The sequence below is a fragment of the Narcine bancroftii genome, chromosome 6, assembly GCF_036971445.1.
Source record: "Narcine bancroftii isolate sNarBan1 chromosome 6, sNarBan1.hap1, whole genome shotgun sequence".
NCBI classification, from domain to species: Eukaryota; Metazoa; Chordata; class Chondrichthyes; order Torpediniformes; family Narcinidae; genus Narcine; species Narcine bancroftii.
The window spans coordinates 7,844,507-7,870,997 of NC_091474.1; the positions used below are offsets into that span (position 1 = coordinate 7,844,507).

Sequence of the window (26,491 nt, forward strand, 5' to 3'; positions counted from 1 at the left end):
CCCAAATTCTCATAAGACATCAAAACTGAGTATTCTTTAGCTCCGATATAAAAAGAGAAATAACCAACAGGTCAGGCAGGATTTGCAGAAAGAAACAGAGTTAATCTTTTCAATCAATGACCATTCATTAAAACAACCACATTTTGCTTTCAATTTCAGTTGTGATATCTGTCCACAGAATATAACTCAAGATTTCCTGCACATGGCATTTAGAATACGCAGGTAAAAATAAAACTTTGTATTCAATTGCCAAATCATTAAAATAAAACAGGCTAAGCTTTAACTTTTGAAACAGACCAGGGCCTGTTATTATTTAATAACAACATCAATGGATACAAAAGATACTTGTATATGCAAAATCATGTAATGAAATATTTGATTTGGTCACTTGCTTCAATCCCATTTGATAAAGTAATGTGAATTACAAAGATCCTGATAAATTAAAGACATTTTGATAACAAATCTGTTCCATAGCTCTACCCAAAGACAGATGTTTAAAAAATAGACATCCTACAAAGAAAACAGGTAATTGGAGACTCTAATATTATATTTCTTATTGCCATATAATATCAAAGCCTGCAGATACATATTGACTTAAATAGAAAATGGCAGAACCAATCATTAATCATACTTCAAACGTATGATTATTCAATGCAAATATGTGAAGTATGAGATGAGTGTGTGAGGGCACACCCCACACACGTCCATAATTTGAATGGTTAAATAGATAACAGAAAAATAACTGTCCATGAACAAGTTAGAAATGAATCATAACATCTGCTCCCACAAGAGGGCCATATTCTTTCAACATAAATGTCCAAACAGATTGCATTCATCATTTTAAAATCCCTCTTAGATAATAAACATTAAAAACATTGTTATGACATATGTCTTTGAATAAGATGTCAACATTCAAAATAACATTATTATTCATTGTGTAGAAATATTTTGTCTAATTTAGATTTACACAAAACTCAACAATCCCTTCCTCAATTTATAAAGCTGGAGTCAAAGACAATGAATTCAAGACAATTTTTAAGAAATTATTTTCTGCCTCATTAGATCATTTTCGAGGATCAGATAAATCTTTAGAAAATCCATTAGGACATGAACTAAGATGACGAAGTAAGAAATTGTAATCGTAATATTCAAGTTGTCTTGAAATGCAGGGTGCAAACAATGTGTTATAAAATAGGCCAAATGTGTTAAAATGGAGGAAAACTTTAAAAAACATAGAAAAAGTACTTTGCCGGAAGACTAATATGATTGGATTGCCATGTTTTATTAATAAAGAGATGACACGATACCAATGCGTAGGGGTTGTTGTTTGTTCTGACTACTTCAAGCCTGTCTTTCATTATGTGTTTTGCCTGACATATTGTCTGTTGTTGTTCAACATTTTCCAGTATACAAGCCAAAGATGACTGGCATGGAAATCGGAATGCATTCCGAATTTTATCAAGCTACTAAGGTATCAAATCTGAATCAGATAGCAGCAAACAACACAACCTAGTTTATATTAATTTGGATTATATTGGCTTAGTTTACCAGAATCTCATTTTCAGTCTGTCTTTGAATACTGATTTAAGTCTTTTTTTTTTAAAAAAAACCCACAATCAGTCATTTTGTGACAGTCAGAAAGACAGAAAGTATCCAAAATATGAAGGAGTCCTGCAATTATAATTTTATTATTCAATATCACCATGGCAATAGACATTTTCCTCTTTTCAGGAGGTGTACTTGTGGATTGGTGCCAGGACAATAACCTCTCCCTCAATGAGAGCAAGATGAATTTCCGGAGGAGGGACATAGCTCACTTTCTTTTTCCCCCACATCGAAGGTGCTGCGGTGGAGAGAGTAAACGAGCTCAAGTTCCTCAGGGCGAACATTTCCAGAGACTTGCCCTGGTGCACCCTTGTCAATGCAATGGCCAAGAAAGCATACCAATGTCTCTACTTCTTCAGATTCCTGAGGAAATTTAGCACGTCACCAGCATCCCTTCCGCAGATGCACAATTGAAAGCATCCAATCAATGAGTATCTCTGCGTGGTGTGGCGGAACACGGCAATGCATGCATGACATTACCATACTGTACAGGCTAGCCCACCTCCTACCCTGTAACCCCTCCCCATAAGATTCTCCAATAAAGGCAGAGTCGCCTTAGTCCCTCCCTTCATACCTGCCTTGGAACTGGGCCAGCAACATGTGCCTGTCATTTCAGGTTATTAATAACTTTGATCACTCGTTTCAAGTCTGCTTGTAGTGACTGATTGTCTATTACTTGGTACAGGAACTATTCTATACCACAAAAAAACACAGAGGGCTGTGAACAAGCCATCGCACAAACACCTGCTTCCTTCACTTGGTAAAAAGAGACAAAAAAAATTAAAAGAACCATCCCACCCTGTCCACACTCTGTTCACATCCTCCTGTCAGGAAGAAGATTCACAAGTTATAAGATTAAACATTACTGGATTCAAAAATAGTTTCTTTTCTGCCATTATCAGATCCTGAATTAATCCCCAAATAATAAAATGATGGTGATTTTGCACCATACCAACAGATCTCTCTTGTAACTGCCTGCTTCTTATACTTTTGTCCTGTGTATCACTTATATTATGTATGCAATGTCTACTGGTCTGCTCACAAAACAACCTCCATCACTTCATATTTGTACGTGACCATAAATATGAACTTATACCTGACCTAAATTATGACATCTGACTCCTTAAAAATTGCAGTCTGATCATTTTAATCATGGAATTTGCAAAATAGAGCATTTCCAATCATAAACAAGTATGTTTCTTTAATGTGTTAATATTGAGAGTCACTTTGCAAGTCAATGCCCGGGTAAACCATGAAAATTTATTTTTGGAATGGACCACAAAAGCAAACATAAATATCATTTCTAACTTTGTTAAAAAGAAAATCAATGTTATCCATCACAAGTATTGCACAGAATTATGTAGACCATGCTATGATAATTAAACGCCTTTCCAAACTATTTGTTGTACCTCAAAGACTTTGACCTGTTTTGTGGTAATGTGTATTATTCTAAGTTGGAAATGTCAGTAATGATTCCACAGTAGATTTTTTTAAAACACATCTGACAACTTTTTTTGCACAATTGTTCATTTTGAATATGTAAATGCTTCTGTTAAAATAGACAAGGAATCTCATTTGATTTCTCTTCAGTAAAATTCACCACGACTTAAATAAGGTACCAGGCTTATCCATTAAGATTGAATCAATAAGATGTTCATAAATTAAAAGTTTGAAACTTAATGCACGAAATTGCATTTGTTATTCTTTTTTAAACTTTTCTCTAGGTTGCTTCAAAGTATAGGATAGAAATATAAATCACATCCTTGGATCACATTGTAATTCGACTAAAATGAAAGTCCCTTCGGGTAAATGTGCAGGTTTTTGATAGATTCTTATCTTGCAGACATATCTGGTGATAAATTTACATAATAAATATTGTTCCTTCAAAGAAGTATTTAGGAGAGGTACAAATAAAAAACATTTACAACATATTTAAACCTTCTTGCATTGCACACAGTCTCTTACATTAGATGGGCCCAAAATTTGAAACGGTCACAAATGAAGAGAACAGTATTCATCCCACTAAAGATGTGCACCCTCTTCCAGAGCAACATTCCCAACATCGAAGTCCTAGTTGCCCTCATTTGACTCCATTGGGACCACGTCATTCCCACGGTCTACACCCAACTCTATTCCAAGCTTTATCACAGGAAGAGATTATTAAGCGGACAAGGAAGATTCAAGATCAATGTTTCAAGCCTCCTTCAAGAAATGCAACATCCCAGCAACTCCAGAGAACCCTGACAGTTGGGCGCAGTCAAAGTGGAAAAGGGCACTTGCTAGTTGGGTTGAAAACCGGAAGGCCCATATATTAGAAGCATGCAATAAGAGACAGAAGGATCATGCCACCTCAAATTATACACCCAGCCTCTCTGAAAGGAACATCCTCCTCCACCTGAAGAATCAGCAGATCCCACAATGCAGCCATCTCACTCCTCCCAAAGCTGAAGCACAAGTACATTTTTTTCCAATCCTAAGTGACTTAACAAGTATTAAAACATGAAAGTCTGCAAACACCATGGTTGAAGTAAAAAAAAACAACGCTGGAGAAACTCAGCAGGTCCAACAGTGTACTTTATGTAGCAAAGATATAAAAATACATAAGCAACGTTTCAGGATTGAGAATCTGCTTTGACGTGTGCGCTTATTAAATAGTCGTAGTCAAAATGCATGAAGTTTTGTTTCTGTCAAACACAATTAATGATTTCTTCAGATGGAAGCTCATTTGAAAAATTCTTTTGAACAATGTCTTACCTTTTATGATTTTTAAAAAAATAATTGACTCACAATTCTACTTTACTTCACTTGCTTCCGTGTGGGGGGAACTGGTCCAACTCCAATGTCATCAGTCAGAGAACTAAGGAGAAAAGCACTATTGCACATTTTCTACACAATGAAATTGAATAACCACAAAATTTTTACTATTACCACATACAGTATCATTAATGCACATATAAAATCACAACATCCCCAAGGTTTGGAAGCTACATAAATAAAGACAAGTAACTTGGAAACTAGATTAGAATAATATCAAATGTTGAACTCAGCAGCTGAGTGTACTAATTATAACTCACCAATATGAGGTAGTGAGTTTAAATATCAAGCAATGCCCAGGCAACTAAATTCCATAGGTTTCTCAAATGTTAGCACCTATACTAATCTCTATTGTCATGAACCGTCTAAGTCTTATCCATTGAATGAATGGAAGGCAGCACCAACTGCCCTATTATAATGATTGTAATGACGAGACAACACAAAATATATTGTTTGATGCATCTGCAGAGTTCGTTAAGGAATTAAGACTCATTAAACTCGACTGGAAGATTTGATTGGGCTTCTTCAATGCAGCAGAATGAGCCGGCTTGGAGGTGGGAGTTGAAATCAGGGAGGGAAAGGTTAATTACCCGTGAGCAACCTGTTCCAGATGGGCCAGATGGCGGAGTTTCCACCCAATGCACTGGATTGCACAAAACTGCAGTCATCCCTCAGGAGGGCAGGACTCTCCTTGGTTTCCAGCCCAGACTACTGCCACTCAAGATGTATACCTCAGCCAGCCTTTTAGATGGAGAACCTCTGTGACACCTCTGTAAATGGCAATTAGGAAATATCTGAAGGTTCAGTCTGGAAGGAGTCTAATCCATTAATGATTATTGCCACAATTTGTTCCTGGCTGTCCAGGCCTGACAATGCCTTGAGGACAGAATTGTGTCTGCAACCGGTGACAGATTTCTTTGAGGACATATTTTTTCCAAGTAGTAATACTTCATGTGTTTCGTTTTGCTGAAATGCAATTGGGGACATTGCTCGATGAAGACCCAGGTTATTAACAGCCTCTTGCAGATTCTTTTTTCCCTTTCTCTCTCTCTGCCTTTTCTCTTCATCTCCCTGTCCTGTTCTGCATGACAGCTCATTCACCCAGATCTTCCAAGGGAATATTTTTCAATACATCAAGCAATAAATTTGTACCTTGGCTTTGAAATCTCTAAAAAAAAAATGTTCTAGCACCCATCTTATCACTCTGTGCAGACTTTAGCAACTTAAAGCAACTAAAATAATAAAAACATCAGATGCTTTTACAATAGCAGCAATGGTCAGAAGTTCATGTGCAAATAACATTTGATCTATTCAGTAATGCCGTGAAATAATAGTTCTTGGCTGAAATCTTAACCCATCCATTCCAAATTCAACACAAGCATAAGGATGAGTAATCCCTTTGACAGCTGACCTGAACCAACCAGTCTTGCATATTGGATGCATTCCTTTCCTGCATACTCATCATTTTGATGAATGCAATCTGGCCATGCTAATGCCTTCTCCAAGATAAAACATTGGCATGTACACCTACGCAAATTAGTGTCCAGCCAACAGATGCCATTTTTGAGCTCCAAGGTCCCATCGGGGCCAGTTTTTTTTTATGTATGGCCAGTTGATGACCTCTGATCAAAAGTTAAATATTTAGCTTGAAGAGCAGGGTCAACATCAAATCACAGCTTGCTAATGTTGAAGAAAATCATGCAATATTGCTATTTACCGTGATTATATAGAAAAAGTACAAAGTTTATCATTTGATACATTATTAAACAAAGTATGAGGCATAATTTGCTGGACACGTAACAATGGATACATGAATGAATACACCATTAGCAGAGTGTAAGTCATCCAGTATTCTGCGGTGGAGAGGAAAAGCCATCTCACAATTTTCAGGACAAATTTGCAGAAATGCGATTTTGCTGTCACTTTGTCCATGAACATCAAAAGATAATTGCATTGGGTATAAGCTACCCTTTGAACTCACTGCAAAAATTTACGATTGGTACTTATCAAGCAAAATAAGACCATGGTGCTTTCTTTGGCTTGGCTTCGCGGACGAAGATTTATGGAGGGGGTAAAAAGTCCACGTCAGCTGCAGGCTCGTTTGTGGCTGACAAGTCCGATGCGGGACAGGCAGACACGATTGCAGCGGTTGCAAGGGAAAATTGGTTGGTTGGGGTTGGGTGTTGGGTTTTTCCTCCTTTGCCTTTTGTCAGTGAGGTGGGCTCTGCGGTCTGGGGAACATCTTTCTTTGGCTTGGCTTCGCGGACGAAGATTTATGGAGGGGGTAAAAAGTCCACGTCAGCTGCAGGCTCGTTTGTGGCTGACAAGTCCGATGCGGGACAGGCAGACACGATTGCAGCGGTTGCAAGGGAAAATTGGTTGGTTGGGGGAAAAACCCAACACCCAACCCCAACCAACCATGGTGCTTTACGATCGTGCAATGTATACAATTACACATGTAAAACTCCATTCCTGCAGGTGGGGACTTTGTAATCTAACAATTAATTCTATTTTGTATTTTCCTTTTTGCATTTATCATTCTCTCAATCAAACTTCTCCCAGTTTTTCCTTTTTCATTTTCTTTTGGGTACATCTCCGTTTATTTCACCATTTTTCTCCACTACTGTTTCTCTATTTATTTTTCATTCCTTAAAACCAGTTCACAGATGATGTGGACAATTAGTGTTGTGCATCAATGTTCCAGACCACCCCACCACCCCCCGCCCTCCCCACCATCACATTGGCCTCGTGCTGAAACAGCTTGAAATTTACAGTTTCACAATATTTTCAAGCTGGAGGAAATATAAAATGTCCAATGAACCGGAAACGAGCTCCCTGACTCAGTGAATAGAGAGTTATCCACACCAGGCACGGCACGGCAAGACTGGCAAATACTAATTTATGTACAATGTTAACAATGATTTAATATGTGGGATGAAAGTAGGAGTTATATACAGTAGATAGGAATGCAGCAACATTAAATGTGGATCGTGTTTGGGCCAAGGGATGCTATTGTTTTCTTTCATCCTATCCGGCGACAGCTTTTACAGGGTCCAACAAATAACTTTTCCCAACAGAAATACAAGCTCGTGACTGTTTTCAGCTGCTCCCTGTTTTTGCCTCTTGCTTTTAGTTTTCTGTGCTTCTTTCTTCTTTTTTTGTGGTCTGAACGATGGACGTTACATCTCGTGTTTCTATACAATTGCTGAAAGATAACCGAAAGATAAGCTGTTCAAAATTTTAATGTGCGTAGCAGGAACTTGGTTCACTTAAAGTTGGTCAAGAAAAGCTGATGGCCCAAGGGATTTGATTGCATTCACTGGACACCCATGAAAATACATTTGTTATATAGCATTAAATCTTTAATTGACAATGTAAAATTTAATCGTACTCCAGATTAATTTATGCAAAATGCACACAAATAAAGATCATGCATCCTACCCAGATGGCATTTAGTTTGATATATCACCTGTTAATAGGAACATCGGAAGTAGGAACAGGAGTAGGCCAAAAATGGCCCATCGAGCCTGTTCCGTCATTCAATAAGATCATGGCTGATCTAATTTATGACCTAACTCCACCTACCTGCCTTTTTCTCCCCATATCCCCTAATTCCTCTATCATGAAAAAAATGTATCTAACCGAATTTTAAATATGTCTAATGAAGCAGCCTCAACCACTTCCCTGGATAGAGAATTCCAAACATTCAAGAGAGAATGCATTGTGTGAGGGCAGCTATTGTGATAATGTTGACAATAATCTTCCATATGTCATTACGTACGATTATTCAGACAGATGACAAGTGATGGTGGTGTTACCTGATTTATAAACTGTAGAATGTGACAGCAATGTTCAAAAAAAATTATAAGCTAATTGATGGGGGGAACTTTTCAAACTAATAAACAAGGATAACACTTGGACAAGTGCGAAATGGGAGAAAAGAATAGATTTAGTAAGTGCGAACAATAGCTACCTGACATGACGAGATGGTCAATAAAAGGGAATGCAGCTGATAATGGTGGAAATGGAGTTTGATAAATTGTCGCATGACATTTTAGACATCGAGATTGAAGACCGTGAAATAAAAGCATGGGTGGAAAATAAGAAACTGTAGCAGTTAAATTACATTTTCTAGGCGGTGTTTGATTTTCTTGATGATGTTTGATGAACTCAGGACAAATAATCTAAATTTCAGATACATTTGATTTGGAAGCATGATTAACTGGGAGGATCACGTCCAGAGACATCAGTAACAGTGACAGGACACATTGGCATAAGGCACTTCTGATCGGAGTAATCAGAACATGATGCAAAGATAAGTAATGCCTTACCCAAACATCTGAAACAACTCAGCAAAAAATTCTATCTAAAAGGGATAGAAATTTTTCTGTTTGCAAATTAGAATGTTTCTATATAAAAAAACCTCCTGTCCCCAGGTGGCCACCTTTTGATGTATTTCATCTAAGTGCTGAGTGGAGGAGTGGCTTTTGAGCTGGGCCTGTTTCCAGGCTTTAATGTTGTGTCTGATGATTGTTCTCAGGCCTCACCTATTTATTTGGTTTGAGGCAGGTAACTCGCCTAGCATGGGAATTCCATTTTCAGATTCCTCCCTCACAAAACAGGTTTGAATTAGGGGTGGCGTCTGATCACAATGTCCATGGAACTGACACCACTGCTCTCTTTGGCCCTGGAAGTAGCTTCTTTGTTCATTTCAAACAAAACTAGTTGCGCCAGATTCATTGGCTGTTATGAGGACAACTGAAGCATTCACAATAGAAAGGCTGAACATCTGCCTAACTTATATTTACTGCAACACAGAGTAAGGCCATTTAGCCAAATGATCCCATATCATCTCCGAGAAGAGCAATCCTTTCAGTTCCATTCCTTTATTTCCCTGTAGCCCTGCTACTCATTCATTCTCTCATGCCATCAAACTATTGTCACTTTCCTACAGCAGGGGCAGTTTACCAATATATCTTTAGGATATGGGAGAAAACATGAGGAACCAATGGAAGAATGTGCCATATGCTATGCAGACATCACCTCAGGTCTGCATCATACTAGGGTCCCTGGAGATATGAGGCTGGAGGGCTAAATACTGAGGTACTATGCTGCCTGTAAAGTAAGCTCAACGGGCATTGCAGCTGCTTTCCTACAGTCCTTTATTTAAGAACAGGAGAAATAGGAGCAGGACTACGCCAACCGGACTGTGGGGTCTGCTCCGCCATTCAATTAGATCATGGCTGATCGGATGATAGGCTAATCTGCCTTTTCCTCTTATCCCTCAACTCCCCCAACTACCTATGTAAAAAAAATCTACCCTTGTCTTAAGTGGGAAAAGTATTGTCCAAAATCATCTCAGTCCAAAATCTATTACTCTAAGTCTTGAGGCTTTGTCCCCTCATTGTAGTCTCCCCCACCAACTTGTGTACCTCTGTCTTATCTATGCCTTTCATAATTTTATACATTTCCACAAGATCCCCTTTTATCTTCCAAATTCCAGTGAGATCAGTCCCAAACAACCCAATCTCTCATTTGCTAACCCATACCCTAACACCTCTTTGAGATGACCACCCAAGAGACCTAAAGTAAGGCTGAAAATTTGGCAGAAGATTACACAGTTAATAGATTGGTTGTCAGTAATCCTGCTGTTAATCGATGTGCCCCTCTTCCTTTATGTGCCGAAGAAATGGATCTGATGGCTCTTAAGTATCAATTACTGCTAATATGTGAGTATTTTGTTTTGCTGCAAAACATGTTGATCAACGAAGCGGCTTGGAACTTGTCATTGTCATGTAATTTGGAACCAAAATGGACTTCATAGTTTTAGGGCATGGGGGATAGTGGTTGTAGTGACAGGGAAGGAATGTTATTCTGCTACATTCATGTACGCACCTGACATTCCAAACAATTGGTGCAAAGCAAATCAGCTAATAATTTAGGTGCATGAAGCAGTGCCTCATGGCAATGGCTAACAGCCAAAAAGTTGCAACAAATTGGACCAAAGACAAGTTCTCATTCCCCACTGCAGTGTATTGGAAATTTAGGCTCAGTTTGCACTTTTCAAGTGGTTATACTTTGCAAAATAACCACATTCATAAAGGAAGGGTAGCATTTCTCTTCAATATCCTGACCAGAGATATTTTGTAGAAAATACATATATTTTGTTCACGGATAGTGTGATGCCTGGAGGATGGTTGCGATGTTTAACTGGATTCTGAAAGCGTTTCTTTAAAGCTTTAGCTGGAGGTTTGGATGAAATCTAATGTCGTTACATTGTTTAAGAAAGATGTCAATAATCATTTTGAAAATTATAGACTGGTGAGCCTGACACCATGTTATTGGAAGATATTCTAAGAGACTGTATAAGGGATAGTCAAGGTGGCTTTGTGCATGGTTTGTCATGTCTAACTAATCTTGTAGAGATTTTCAAGGAGGCTACCAGGAAAGATGATGAAGGAAAGGCAGTGGATGCTGTCTCATGGTAAGCCTTTAATAAGGCCTTTGACAAGGATCTGCATGGGAGGTTGGTCAAGGAGGTTCAGCTGCTCAGTATTCAGGTGGAACATTGTATTACAGTCATTGTACTGGTTGGTCTGCCTCTGACACTGTAACTCCTCCCCTCCAGGATTCCTGATAAAGGATGTATCGCCCAATGCCCTCCCTCAGTACTACTTGGAACTGGGCTAACAGTATGTAAGAAATGGCTACGTTTATAGCGATTAAAGCCTTTTAATCTCGACTTCTGTCTGTCGGGTCTAATTGATAGCGCTACAGGTAGTAAATTGGACTTGACATTGGCTTTGCGGGATAATCCAGAGAGTGGTGGTAGATGATTGCCTCTCTGACTGCAGGCCTGCGACTAGTGGTGTGCCTCAGTGATCAGTCCTCGATCCATATTGTATATATCTCATCGATCACACTAATAATGTGATATATTGGATCAGCAAATTTGCAGATGTGGGGGGGGGGGGGGGGGGGAGGTGCAGTGGACAGCGAGGAAGGCTTTCAAAGCTTGCAGAGGGATCTGGAGCAGCTAATAAAATGGCCTGTAAAATGACAGGTGGAATTTAATGCAGACAAGTATGAGGTATTGCATTTTGGGAAGACACACCAGGGTAAGACTTGCATGGTAAACAGTAGGGCACTGTGGAGAAAGGTAGACAGAGGGAATAGATTTGTATACTTTCTTGAAAGTGGTATCACAGCTAGATAGGCTTATAAAGAGAGCTTTTGGCATGTTGGCCTTTATAAATCAGAATGTTGAGTATAGGAGCTGAGATGTTATGTTGAAGTTGTATCAAATATTGGTGAGGCCATGAAACTACTTAAGGAGGAGATTCAGAAGATGCCCTCATTCAGAATAACTAATACAGTATATGTCATCTGCTGGCTTACTGCCAAATTTGTTTTCTTTTTAAATTTGTGAATCACAGAACTACAAAATTAATTCTGCTTGAAAATTACACATTAGTGGGCCATGACGTATCTATTTATCCATGGGTAAATATTTTTCAAGAGCATCATTCCCAGGAGAAATGGGAGATGACCGTAGGATGGACGATTCATGAAAAACATCTGTAGAATAGAGGGCGGTCGGGATATTAGGTGCTGGATGATAATTCAAACAGAAAATGTTGGGAATACTGAAAGTCTAAAACAAAACAAGAAACACTCAACAGCTCAGGCAGCATCTGTGGAGGGAGAAAAAAAGAGGCAGTGTTTCAGGACTTCTATTGTAATTTAGATGGTTGTTTGCCATCAATATTATGGTGACCAGTAGCTTTTCAGTCTTGGGTAAATGTACTGGGTTAAGGATGGCGGGTAGAGAAGGACGATTAGGTTTTCATGAAATGGATGAGAGTGAAAGAGTGAGAAATCCTGATGTATCAGAGGAACAGGGAAGTAGATGCTGATTATGTCAATAGAAGCATTGAAATGAAGTTTAGCGAAGATATATTTTGCAGAAGCTGAAACATAAGATTCTGTTGTCACCGTGGTTAAGTGAAAAAGCACACAAATGCTGGAGAAACTCAGCAGGTCAAACAGGGCCTTTATGTAGCAAAGGTGAAGATACATCATCAACTTTTCGGGCTTGAGCCCTTCATCAAGGTGAGGAAGATAGGTTTTCTTCCTGTGTGAGCTCTAGAAGGGAGATGATAGGAGTTGGGAATTATTGGAGAGATATTGAAATAGGGAATTTTTGCAAAATGCCCACTATATTTTAATGAAATTTCCTAATGACAATTTCACATGATCTTGATTTCTTTAAAAGTATAAATCATGATTATTACAATCATTTTTTTTTTTAACATTTAATATTTCCAATGACAAAAATGTAACATTTGGCATTGGAATGTATTGGTAGTGAATGGAACAAAAGGCATTATTCCTTGATATAGGGAATAACAAGAGCAGGAATAAAATATGCAATTGTTAAGGGTGAACAGGCAGGAAAATGATACATTGAAGGCATTAGGTGAGAGAGAGAAGGTGAGTGGAAGAGGCACCGGAGGTGGTACGAAGATAAAAAGGAAAATCAACTCCCCCATTTCTCATGGGTGCATATTAATTGTTTGTAATGTTATCTTTCTCTGAGCCACCGAAGAGAAAATCCTTCAAAATATCAATGTCTCCTTGCAATCCCCATGAACCTTGAGAACTTATAAGTGGATAGAGGGAGTTGGAGAGAATCAGCATCAGGCACAGGATTAGGATATGGGAAAGGGTGAAAGGAGATAGAAGGATCAAGATGATAACCTTAAGTAGGCCTTGGGTAAATGTGGAGCAGAGAGCACAATGCCACCTCTCTTTGAATGAAAAACTGCCAGGAACTTAATTACAGTGTACTTGAGATCAGACAGTTATAGTTTAGACATGATAGGGAAATGGGATGAAAATAGACTTTGGGAAGAAAGTCCTGATTGTTCCAGGAGGAGAGTTCATTTTCAGGACTTTTAAAAGGTGATAGGCAACTGTTACCAACCTGGTGCACTTTGTTACAGTGACATTTTATCACAGATTCCATTTGGTTACAAATCTTGCACAAGGTTGAATGTTCGGGGTTCGTTGCAGCGCAGTTGACTTGACTTTTTAGGAATAGACTCATACAATAAATTGACTGAAGTATCCTTTGTTCCTAAAACACAAAATATAGAAAACGCATTTAGTTTTTAAAAATGATTCTATTGCAGATTACTATTGACACAATTTTTAAAAAACAATTCCTTTACAGAATGTCAGCATGACAGGAAATTCCTGTGTCTCTAATTGCCACAAGCTAAGGAGACAGGTTAAGAATCAACCAGAGACACACAGGAGATTGCAGCTGCTGGAATCTGAAGCAAAACATTTTTCTGGACGAACACAGTGCTGAGTAAACATCAGTAGGAGACCATTCTTTGTCTTGTACAGATGCTACTTGACTGGCTGAGTCCCTCCAGTTGATTGCGTTTGACTGAAGAATCAACCACATTTGTAGGTCAGGGTCCTCCCTTGAAGGATAGAAATGAACCAGAAAGATTTATACAACTTTTTATGGTTCATCTTAGAGAGTATTCAAACTGAATTCCAAACTGATTTAATATCCCAAGTTAAAATTCCTAACTACTGTGGTCAGATTTTAACTTGTGTTTCTGAATCAATGGTCCAGAGCTCTGTCTGCTGGTTGAATAACTTAACCACTATACTACCGCACCAATGAAACTTTTCATTCCATTCTAACAACTCTTCTTTCTGGTTCAAGTTAATGGCACCAGTTTACCATAACCTTTTTCCTACCTATCCTGAGGCAGTCACTCTATGGGCAGTTTTAGCTTCTGACATGGACAGGCTTGAGCTGGATATGATGGAAAAATATAAACATTCAATCCTAGCATCAGACAGATCTCCCTCCATTTCTTAGATTGGTGATTAGATTCGAGACTGCAAACCCAATCTTCATCTCTGGGACTGTCGATCAATTACAGATGGCTGGAAACTGAATGAAACTCCAAATCGTGAAGAGTCATCAAGACGACTGAGACAAATTGAGAGTGTGGACAAAAGATATGTCAAAAACAGTCAAAATGTTATTGACTTTAGGAAATAAAAAAGCAAAAGGAACATGTGTTACTTAAACGGTGTTTGATGAAGAAGAATTGAATGTTAACATGTAGTCACAGCAAGCAGAAAGAAAAAAAAATCAATGAAACCATTTTCTAATTTGACAAATTAGAAATTCTTAATGCTGTACTTTTTTTTCCAACTGTACCTTATTAGATTGACAACTAAAGATTTTTGGATGTTTCAGCATTTCATAACTTTCAGAAATTCCTGTGTCATTTCTCTGCAAAAGATGAAATGTTAAGTGTAAATTTGTTTTTTTTTAAATTAAATTTGTATAATGTCATAATGTACAAAATATTTTTATGTACATACTAGGACTCTTAATTCATCAAAAATTACTGCTTTATAATTCTCTAGGATGACACCAATCTTGCACTTGTTCGCTTTACACTTGCATGTGACTGAAGTCATTTGGGTCAGCAGGAGGAGGAATACACTGGTCGCAAGCCTTGGGCAAACTAGAGAAAAGTAACACAAGAGGAAATAATCACTTTTGCACGATTAATGTTTTTTTTTCCAGTTTCACACATCATCAGCCAAGTTCACATGCAAATGAAGAAATGTCAGCACAGAGGCAGCAAACTGGCACAATTTTGCTGGTACAAAGTGCTTCACCAAAATTAATTACAGTAGTCCCCTCTTATCCATGGCCCCCCAGCAGATGCCTGAAACTGCAGAGAGCACCGAACCCTATATATGCGCTACTTAACATGATATGTTCTGTGAAAATGGGTGTCATGCGATGTGGACATTGTGCGATATATACTTAGCAAAGCTATACGTGATACTGTAGTGTACTGTAAACTTTATTTGTAAATAGAGATCAGTATGGGGACCCACATGGAGCTGTGGGCAGAGAGCAGGGCAGTGGGATCAGTGTGGGGACTGATACAGGACTGTGGGGAGAGTGCGAGGCAGTGGGATTAGTTGGGACTGATACAGGACTTTGGGGAGAGAGCAGGGCACTCGGATGAGTTTCGGACCACGGTTGAGTGTGGTAACATGAAAAGAAAAACCACAGATAGGTGAGGCGGGGGGGGGGGGGGGGGGTGGGGGAATCCACTGTATTCTTATTTAGCCATCCCTGCCCTATCCTTGGAACCGTTGATTTTTTTAAAAATTTTTTAGAGATATACAATTCCATTTTAAGTCTGGCAAAAGCTTACTAATTTAAAGGGTCATTCTGCATCTTCTATCCTGTATTGAAAATGTGTAGCAGAAGGGCAAATTAAGATAAGTTTGCTCATTTGAAACTTAGGCTTTGCCTCTGTTTCCAGTAGGTCAGATGAGCCATGAAATCAGTCAATTAGAATAACTAGAATTGACTTGCTTACGTTTGGATAAGTATAGTTTTTCAACACTAAATGAAATTGTATGCGAAAATAAGAGTATAATGCCTATTCTCAGGAAAATTGTTCAAGAGAAAGAAATTGTTACTGAAAATGTTAGGCTAGATTAATCACATAATCTATTCATTTAATTAACATATACATTAATCTAATGCAGATAAGGAAATTATGAGAATTTCAAAAATAATCATTTTGCAGATGATTTAACAATCAGGACCCTACTGTAAACTAGAAAAAAGCTGTTGTAAAATTTACTATTTAACAAAGGAAAAAGAATTAAGACACCAAAAGTTCTGAAACAACAATGACCTTATTTGGCATTTACGCTTAATATTTTTGTTAGTAACACTTCATAAATGGGAGAGGCAGAATAAATCTGTCCAATTCCAAGCAAAGTGCACTATAAGACAGCTTCCCTAATCTGCGGCTAAGCAGTAATACTTGACAAACAGGTAAATATTACTTTAAGTAGTTACCTTCCAGAAATCCCTGGAGGTTCAAAAATTTTAGACCATCTTTTGATTGTTTCAGTTGTCGTACATCCCGTACAATCTAGATGTGCAAATGGTTCATTATTTTTGTTCCGTTTAGAGAGCCTAGATTTCTCCCCACGGTTCAAATTGTGCGTGTAACAGAGTTGTAACCTGAGTAAGAGACTCCAAAGAGTTTCTTGAGTCAGAATTAAGCCAAATGACTCAATTTCATTGAGAACTTCAAGATGTGTTTGAAACATCATGCAAGTCATTGCATGCAAGTTGAAGATCAGTGCAGCCAGCAAGCCCAGAAATAGATTATGTGAGTTTAAATGATAATCATATGGAAAACCAGTTGTGTTTTTTTAAACATATGTGCATCTATCATAAAATTGAACTCGACAGAATTCCACTATCGGACAAGCATTTTTCTTGATTCCTTTGTGTGTCATCAGCCTGACTGACAGACATTGAAGCAAGAATTGCCATCTATGTCCTTTATTTTTACTTCCCAGAAAATCAAAAGTAAAATGCTACACAAAATCAGCAAGGATATATGAATTAAAGAGTCCTGCATAGGATACTGATTTGCTCCTGGGTGCACATGCCTAACTGCATTTCCATTGCTGTGAATATTTGTTACAGAATTGTTGGGTCTCCAAACCCTTATTGCAGATTGTGTTTTTATTCATTCAAGGCATGTGAGCTTTAATCGATAATCTCAAATTGCTTGAGAAGCTGGTGGCGAGCTGCCATCTTGAGCCACTGGACGGTGTCCACTCCCTTTTGCAGTGCTTTATGCTCAGGGGTATTGGTGTCCCCATACTAGACCATGATGCAACTGGTCAACACTTTCCACCACGCCTCTGTCAAAATTTGCCGAGGTTTCCGTTGTCGGACCAAACCTCCACAAACTCCTGAGGATGTCAAGCCAGTATCGGGCTTTCTTCACAATCCCATTAGTGTGCTGGGTCCAGGAAAGATCCCGAGATAGTGACTCCCAAGAACAAATTTGCTCACCCTCTCCACCTCTGATCCATCAATGTTGTTTGGGAGAGAGTTCGAGGATTTTGACCCAGTGGTCACAAGATTTCCAAAGCAGGATGGGGCTTAGGAACCAATCATAGCATTGAGCTGTTTTGACTTCTACTTAAATGAGGAGTCCACGCTCTGCTGTGTCTCGAGGCCACTTGTTTGTTGTGGTGGAGAGGTGTATGGTCATAAACACTTGTTTCGCCTCCCCTGTGTTTTCTCTGCTGTTGCTCTGGCTGCCATGGAGACTGCTCCCTTTGCGGTGCAACTCCCTTCCGTAGTTGCCATCAGTATTTAACACAACACTGTTGATACAACTACCCTAATGATGCCTTGAATGAAGATTACATGAATTTAGCAATTTTGTAGGAGTTTTAAAGCTGGCATTCCTGCCCAAGGGGGTTGTGGAAGCTTCATAGCAAAGCCAAAAAGATTTTTTGATAACATGGGCATTGAAGGGAATTGAATTGGAAGGTAGCACTGAGGTACAAGATCAGCAATAGTTTTACTTTCCTCTTTCGGGCTTCAAGCTGAAACCATGGTTTCATTTTTAAAATTTAGACATACAGTGCGATAACAGGCCATTTCATTCCACGGGACCCTGTTTCACCTAATTTACACCTAGTTTCCCTACATCCTCAGTGCATTTTGAATGGTGGGAGGAAACCAGAGCCCCTGGGGAAAACCCACACAGACTCACGGAAGAATACACAAACTTCTTACAGACAGCGTGGGATTCAAACCCCAGTCCCAATCACTGGCGCTGTGCTAACCGCTACACCAACCATGCCACTCTGTAGCGCGGCAAATGAAGAGGAAACAGTTTCTAGGATTCAGTCAGAAATTCAGTTGTACGGAGATCTGAGTGCGGAGTCATCTGCAGCTGAGTTTTATATCGGCATACTGAAGGATATAGGTTGGATTAAAGTAACACAGGAGACAGCATGTGTTACGTTAACACTTCTTTCATCCCCACTGATGCTGCTCGACCCCAACAGGTTCTTCCAGCAGACTGACTGTTGCTTTTGGTTTGACTAAAGTTTCTTTCTTTAAAACCTTTTATCAATATGTATGTAAATAGTAGAAGTAACAGGATTTCACAGCAGTACAGTGTCTACCTTTTATTATCTGGACATGAATCCCAAGCCAATAAAATATCTATCTAAAAGTGAATACATTTTCTTTTGTTTATGAAATATTCAACAACCGTTATCTAATTAGATATTTAATTTGATGTTCATAACAGTTAAGTATGAGCACACAAATTACTGCTTTAATTGCACCTTAAAACGGACAACCACTTTTTTTTCCTCCAAATATCCTGAACCAAAATGCCTTCTATTTTGAAATAAAGTGATATTTTGAAATAAAGTGAAAAACCTGTAATAGACATTTAATTTTCTTACTATTTTCAATTGGGCTTGACCATTATCTTATTAGCTCCATTCCTCAATCTTCAGATGGCGCGTTCCCTCCCTTCTATTGACTCCTGCATGCATTATTTCCTCACTCCTCCCGACCCCAATGCTGGCTACCAACCGCGTGATGTTTTATCTGCAAACTTGATAATGCTCAAAATTGCGTTAAAATAATAAAAAAGTTATGCTTTTTAAATGAGATCCACAGAAAACTGGGATGAGCAGCAAGAGAAGATGGAATGAATGTTAGAAAAGAAAGAAATAAGAGAGGGAGCAGCAGAGAACGGTTGGAGGAATGAGAGAAGGAAGATATTGTGTGTGTCCGTCCATGTGAGCATGTGAAGACATTAATCAGCATTTCTGAATAGTTTCTCTGTCCACCTCTCTCTCCCATATTCTGCTCCTCTACCCCACATCTTCTCCTCCATCTCCTTTCTCACTCTTGCTTCACTTCCTCTGCGACTTTGACTTTGGCTTGGCTTCGCGGACGAAGATTTATGCAGGGGTAATGTCCACTTCAGCTGCAGGCTCGTTTGTGGCTGACAAGTCCGATGCGGGACAGGCAGACACGGTTGCAAGGGAAAATTGGTGGGTTGGGGTTGGGTGTTGGGTTTTTCCTCCTTTGTCTTTTGTCAGTGAGGTGGGCTCTGCGGTCTTCTTCAAAGGAGGTTGCTGCCCGCCGAACTGTGAGGCGCCAAGATGCACGGTTGGAGGCGAGATCAGCCCACTGGCGGTGGTCAATGTGGCAGGCACCAAGAGCTTTCTTTAGGCAGTCCTTGTACCTCTTCTTTGGTGCACCTCTGTGGCCAGTGGAGAGCTCGCCATATAACACGATCTTGGGAAGGCGATGGTTCTCCATTCTGGAGACGTAACCTAACCAGCGCAGTTGGATCTTCTGTATTTGCTCTCCATCTTCCAACTTATTCTTCTGCCCCCTTCCTTCCTCATCACTGTCCCTCTGTGGCAGGCAAATATTGACCTGGCACTCACTACCAAGATAGGAGGAAGCCATGGGGTTTATTTGAATTCTGAGAGGATTGTTGTTGAGAAGGAATGTCTTGATCTGAGCCTGATTAGATGGGAGAGTCCAAGATTCAATCCAACGCTGTTATAGGAATACAGTAAAAACACAAAAATGTCGGAGGAACTCCGCAGGCCTCGCAGCATCCACAGGAAGTAAAGATATATAACTGACACGGAGCCCTTCTTCAAAGTATTATGTACATCTGAAACCCAAGTCAAAAGTGCAGGGCAGGAGGCTATTGTAAAAACAAGAAAAGAAACCTGAATTCTGCTTTCTCATTAGTACACATGAAAATAACTTTAAACATCTACATTTATTATCTTATTAGTCGTGTGTGCTAATGGAAATTAATTCACAGTTGTAACTAAAAATATTTGAGCAAACACAATTAGTTGAAAAATACTCACCTTTCTTTCCTTCACACCTAAAATCCTTCTGCAAATAGGCAAGTTCATGGATCCAGCAACAGGTCTCACCTGCCACAGGACCTGAGAGAAGATTCTGGGGAATTTCACCAAGCCTCTCTGCCACATTGGACTCCACACAGAGTCCAGCGGATGTGCAGAGAGTCGATGACTTCCGCATTCCCAAAAAATATTTAAACACATTCAGTGCACATAAACAGTGCTTCTTTGCTTGCTAAGAAATGCTAGACTCTATAAACCAAAAAATGTGCAGTGGATTGTATGTAACTAAATAATGCCTGTAAAGCTTGAATCTGGATATGTTTTTCATAATGCTGTTACGAAGCCCAATTAATTATTTTGCTGAATAATTTTGTTCATCCAACATTATGGTTTCTCTGTAACTAGAAAATAGCGTGATTATCTTATTTGGATAAGCCCAAATTACTTGGACAAAGTTCAAGTATTGGACAGTATAAAATTATTTATATAGCTGTATGAAATATACTTTTGTCAGAATAAGTTGCATGTTTTCCCACATGCAGGAAACAATTAAACAGTAGTTAGTACATGATAAAGATGCAGAACACTTTAAGAAGACATACCGAGAGAACCGAATATGCTAACATTGCCACACACAAGTATCTTTTCCACCATTGAGAAAGATCCCCATTAAGTAACTTATGGAGTGGAACAAGAGTGGACTATTCATCCTTATAAATTTATTTCTGTCATTCAGTTGATCATTCCATTTAGTCACTGTTAGCTGGTTATACTTTCACAATAAAATTCTTCAAATTTCAGTTTTGTATTTTTCAATTAACCCAGCATTCTTTGCATTTCAAGAGTGTATTCCAGTTTCATTAACAACAAGAAAAAGTGCTCCAGTTTGAAAGCTCTGCTCCCCTTGTTTTGAGTTGCTCCACTCATCTCCAATTGAATAAAAGACAATTTCAATCCAAGCAAATATCTACATCATTTAAAGCACCTCGGTTAAATCACTCTTCACCGGTCCAGACTCATGGAACTCAAACCAAATGTGTGTCCTGAATTTTAATCCTGGAATAATTCTGGCAAGTTTGAAAACATGTGAATTTTCAAAATATGCATTGTTGGGTACACAAAGTGAGAGTAATAGTTCAGAAGGGGACCTGATCGAGACTGAATACTGATACAGTGTCGGCGATTGGGACCGGGGTTTGATTCCTGCACTGTCTGTAAGGAGTTTGTACGTTCTCCTTGTGTCTGCGTGGGTTTTCCTTGGAGGCTCTGGTTTCCTCCCATCCTTAAAAAGATACCAAGGTTGTTGGTCAATTGGATATAATTGGGGAGCAAGGGCTCATGGATGAAAGGGCCTGTATGTTGAAAAATGTTAAATTTATAACAAACATAACTTCCTCTATCTTCATATTCCAGTTTTGTTTAAATTGGAGATAATTATACTATTTTTGATTTTTTTTTTCCCACTTTATGTACTTGGCCACTTTTATCCTTTAAGTATTGGTGAGGCCTTTATTTTTCTGCAGCTCCTATTTCTTTACCATAAAAAATGTCTATATGCCTGGATCAAAATTGAATGGGTTATATAACATGCATGTATTTGTGTGTCCATATTACTATTTATTTTTAGGACATCTCCAGAATTTAACAGTACTTCCAAATTTACCAAGCACCTTTAGCAAGATAGCCTATACTTAATTCAAGCACCATCATTGTATGCAAATCCACTTGCTCTGATGGCCAACGTTAACTATTTGTTGTACCTGCTTTCAGTGACTAGTGCACATGAACAATCAAGTCCCAATGTGCATCCCAATTAAACCCCACAGAAATAATCGGCCACCTTTCTGCTTTACAGAATGAAATGGAAAGTTCTAATTCATCCATATTATACTACATTTGTGGTTTTTGCTAATTTAGTCTTGAAACTTCTGCATCTCTTGCAAAATTCATATATTCACCCAGTTGAACTCTCCTCAATCCTGCTCCCAACTCTTTTCATCTAAATCTATTGGCTTAGCTGTTGGTTTTCTCCTCTGTCACACGTTCACCCAGCTTCCTTTTAAATATTTTTATACCAAACATCGCGTCAACTCCCTGTGGTAATGCATTTCCCTCTTTCACCGCTCTTTGATTTCTTGGAGACTCTCTCATATTGACAGTCTCTAATTGCACTCTTCTCCTTGAATGGAAACATTCCTTCTGCATCCAGTCCACTAAACCTGCTCATAGATCATCTCACATCCTGCTCAAGAAATGAGAACCAGTCTGTTCATCCTTTCCTCAGCCCTATCCCTTACATTTCTGGCGTCATCTTTGCAAATCTTTTCTGCACCCTCTCGAGTGCCTCTATATCTTTTTATCTTCTGATACTTTCCCATGCAGACTGATGTTTGGACTATGATCAACATGGCCTGCCCAACATATCTGACTGAATGCAATTAGGCCCTCAATGCTGAGGATGTGGCCTAGAAAAGCACTCTTGTGTTGGCTCCCTGAACCTTTCAATAAACGTGAAACCTTTCATTTTCTGGAGTGATAGGCAGCCCAGGTCTCAGAATCATTTAGGAGGTCAGGAATCACAGCTGCACAATACACCACAAGCTTTCTTCTGGGTCTAAGGCATTTATTTTCAAATATGCTTTTCCTCCATGAATCAAAAGCTCTGCTGGTGCTCTGATGCCATCATCCTTGACTCCCGAGATACGATGACCGGGCCAACATTTTCCATGGTCTGATCATGGAGAGTGCAGAAGATTCAAGGATGTGACCGTATAATTTTTGAAGACGAGCAGTATCCCTGCAGGGTCGCAGGGACATCCAGCCAAGAACCATTCAAAGTGGAGAAGATGCACTGGGGATGTTACTGAGAACATGCAGCCCAGAGCACACCAAGCCTGTGTAAGCAGCAGGAGTGATCCGCTTCACAATCTAACCATCTGCCCACCACATCCTGTCCACGTGTAGAGAAATCTGCAACTCTCGTGCGAGCTTTAGACAAATGACGATCCACGTTATTGACATTGTACCAATAAACCAGCCAATGAAATACAACCAGCATCGACCGGAAATAAACAAAAATAGCGCTAGATACATTACAATAAAACAAGTGCAATTAAAAACCAAGCACAAACTGTTAAAAAGTTCTGATTTGACAATGCGAGGGCAGTCCCACTCAGCGCCGTAACATAGTCACAGATTCGTTTAGAAAATCCTTGAGCCGACTGTTGCGTGATCAAAGGTTTCTACAGCGTCTCCCCAATGGGAGAAGAGTGAACAGCACGTGATTCGGGTGTCTTGCATCTTTCCCTAGAGATATTTTCGACAGTAGGCAAATGGATTCCAATAATCCGTTGGGGCAGCTTTCAATACCCGCTGGAGTGCCCTGCGATCTTGTGCAATACAATTCCCGTACCACCCCAAAATACCATATGTTAGCAGGCTCTCAAATGTACATCTATAGAAACCCAACTGTATCCTGGGACCGAGGTGGATCTTACTCATTCTCCTCAAAAGAAAGACCCTGTTGGGCCTATTTAATCAGAATTGAAGAATCGAAGGACCAAGTGAGATTTTCAGAGAGATGGATATTAAGGAATTTAAAGCTCGGTCAACGCTCCACCACCCATTGATGTAAATCGGGGTGTGAGTGTGACTTCTGGCATGCCTGAAGTCAACGACGTTCTCCTTGGTCTTCTGAGTGCCGAGTGTCAAGTTGTTATCAGCGCACCACAAGGCCAGATGCTGAACCTCATCCCTATAGGCCATTTCATTGGCCCCTTTAATCAGGCCCACCACCGTGGAGACACCTACAAACTTGATAGTTAAATCTGTACTGTACATAGGAACACCGTCGGAAATAAAGAAGGAATACAAAAGGGGGCTCAACACTAAATCCTGGGGCATGCCGGTATTCAAGGAAAAGAAAATATTGCCCAGTGTAACAGATTGAGGTCTATTTGTTAGAAAGTCCAAAATCCAATGACCAGGGATGGGCTGAAACCATGCAGATGAAATTTTGTTAGAGAGGAGAACAGTGTTGAAAGCTGAGCTATTGTTGATGAGTGACATTCTAACATAGGAGCTAGACCTGTCCAAATGAGACAAAGCAGAGTGAAGCACTGTCAAAATGGCATCCTTGGTTGACCTGTTAGTACGGTAGGCATGTTGATGCAATGGAAGCAAAGCATCTTCAATCCTGAGGGAATTACTAAAATGTCCTGTTATATTATGAAAACCAGAAGTGTATACAATAGTTTATCTGTACTTTTACCAAGATTCACTCCAGGTTTAGTTTTACTTCCCCAATGTTAAATACTTAGTTTCATACATGAGCACATTTTCTACATTTTTACTTTCTGTCCACATTTTGCAACCACTATTTTCAATTTTGCTAACAAACATACAGAATTTATCAAGTAACTATTTCAAGTTTTCCAGTTCTTGACCAATACTTGGAAATAAAAAATGGTAGCACTGTGTTTAGGTGACTGCCATATAACAGTTTTTAGGTATTAAAACACGGCATCCTTAGTTAAAAAATTTAGTTTGCAATGTGCCAAACTAGACCTATTACCCACTAAACAGAAAGCAGAACTTACACGTAAGGATGTAGCTATACAATTGTTCAGCCTTACTTAAAAATGAGTGCAGAAGGGCCCTTCCTTGATATACTCAGATAAACATAAATTGGAAAATTCTGTGTTAATTTAATGTATGTTAAAGATGTTAACTAAAAAAAAGTGATGACCATAAGACTCAGGATAATATTAAAAATAGAATCATTTTGTAATAGCTGGGTCGAACGGATTCTCTTCTGCTGAGGCTCTGCGATTGGTAGCTACAGAACCAATATCAGTGGCTTGGTGAACTGTCTCCATATTAAATGCTAACTGCCATGATAAAACTCTGCATGGATCTGTGAATTAACAAATATGTGAAGGATTTTTCTCTTGCTTAATAAATGTTAAGGACAATGTGCAGACTTGCACTACATAAAATGAACTGTAAAAGTGCACAGAAACTCCAGTTTATATTTCGAAATACAATGATGCAATTACATCCCTGTTAAAGGACAGTTGTGTGCTTGGCTTTGAATGTAGCATGAAATGTTGCAACGTTTAATGAACTAAATCTGAAATTTATAATTCTATATGATCTGGTTTCAATTTGTCAGCAACAAGACTTCTAATTTTAAATAGGAAGACAAACATTTGAGATTATTGATTGACAGGCATTCCAGATCAAATTAATATTCAAGAAAATTACATTTCTTCAAAGAAAAAAAAAGCACAATTTCCAAAAGTCAAATGAGGCACAAAATGATATTCCTTTGCTTACCATTTAGCATGGTACACTGGATAATCCACAATATTGTGAATCGAAGTAATTAATGATCATTGTCAAACTTCTTTGGTGCAACAGTTACAGCTCCGCAGATCCATGTACCTCTCCGAGTAAACACCGATGTGATGCATTGTTTTGGCATTTAGATTAATCCTCTTTAGCTAACTTCATTATAAATCAGCTCTGGTTGCTGTTGTGCACTTTGTGCCATGACCAGAGAAAGAGACAGAAGTCACTGCTTACCCTCGATGTCATTCAGCTCAAGCTTCATTGACTTCAACAAACTTCCGTGACGAGCTGCCAGACTTTCACTTTCGTCCAATGAAAAAAATTGGCATCATGTTCTTCATGTTTTGTTCAGGCTTTGTTCAGATGATCTGCACAGCAATTAAAAAAAAACCCAACATATTTTTAATACATTACAAGACCATAAGACATAGGAGGAGAAATAGGATATTCAGCCCATCGAGTCCACCCCACTATTCAATCATGAGCTAATCCACTTTCCCACTCAGCTGCACTGCTTGGGCTTCTCCCCATAACTTTTGATGCTGTGGCGAATTAGGAACCTATAAATCTCCATCTTAAATACTCCAAATGACCTGGCCTCCACAACCACCTGTGGCAACAAGTTCCACAGATTTACCATGCTTTGGATGAAGAAATTCCTATGCATTTCCATTCTTAGCAGATGCCCATCAATCCTGAAATTGAGCCCTCTTGTTCATCTCTCACCAGAGGAAACAAAATTTCTGCATTTACTCTGTGCCTTTCAACATTCAAAATGCTTCAATTAGATCCTCCACCTTCCCCCACCCCCCCTCCCCCCCCCCGCCCACAACTGCCTCATTTCATTCTCCTAAATTCCAACAAATGCAAGTCAAGAGCTATCAAACGCTCCTCATGTGATAGCCCTTTC

The 26,491-nt window shown here is 39.2% G+C and overlaps 1 protein-coding gene across 1 annotated transcript; it reads right to left on the minus strand.

Moving 5' to 3' along the window:
- Positions 1 to 284: 284 nt before the first annotated feature.
- On the minus strand, positions 285 to 25,858 carry LOC138735663 (uncharacterized protein C20orf204 homolog). The gene is made up of 5 exons (XM_069883830.1): positions 25,567 to 25,858; positions 14,839 to 14,984; positions 14,672 to 14,746; positions 13,406 to 13,558; positions 285 to 7,624 (listed from the first exon to the last, which is right to left on the minus strand). Exons 1-5 carry the CDS (start codon positions 25,574 to 25,576, stop codon positions 7,442 to 7,444), a joined length of 567 nt encoding a protein of 188 aa, XP_069739931.1. The 5' UTR covers positions 25,577 to 25,858; the 3' UTR covers positions 285 to 7,441.
- Between the last annotated feature and the right edge of the window lie 633 nt (positions 25,859 to 26,491).

Coding starts and splice junctions, on each gene's coding strand:
- LOC138735663 (XM_069883830.1), bottom strand. Junction 13,559..14,671: donor TTAGTTGTCAATCTAATAAG/GTACAGTTGGAA, acceptor TTTGTGTTTTAG/GAACAAAGGATACTTCAGTC. Junction 7,625..13,405: donor ACTGTAACAAAGTGCACCAG/GTTGGTAACAGT, acceptor GTTATCTTTCAG/CAATTGTATAGAAACACGAG.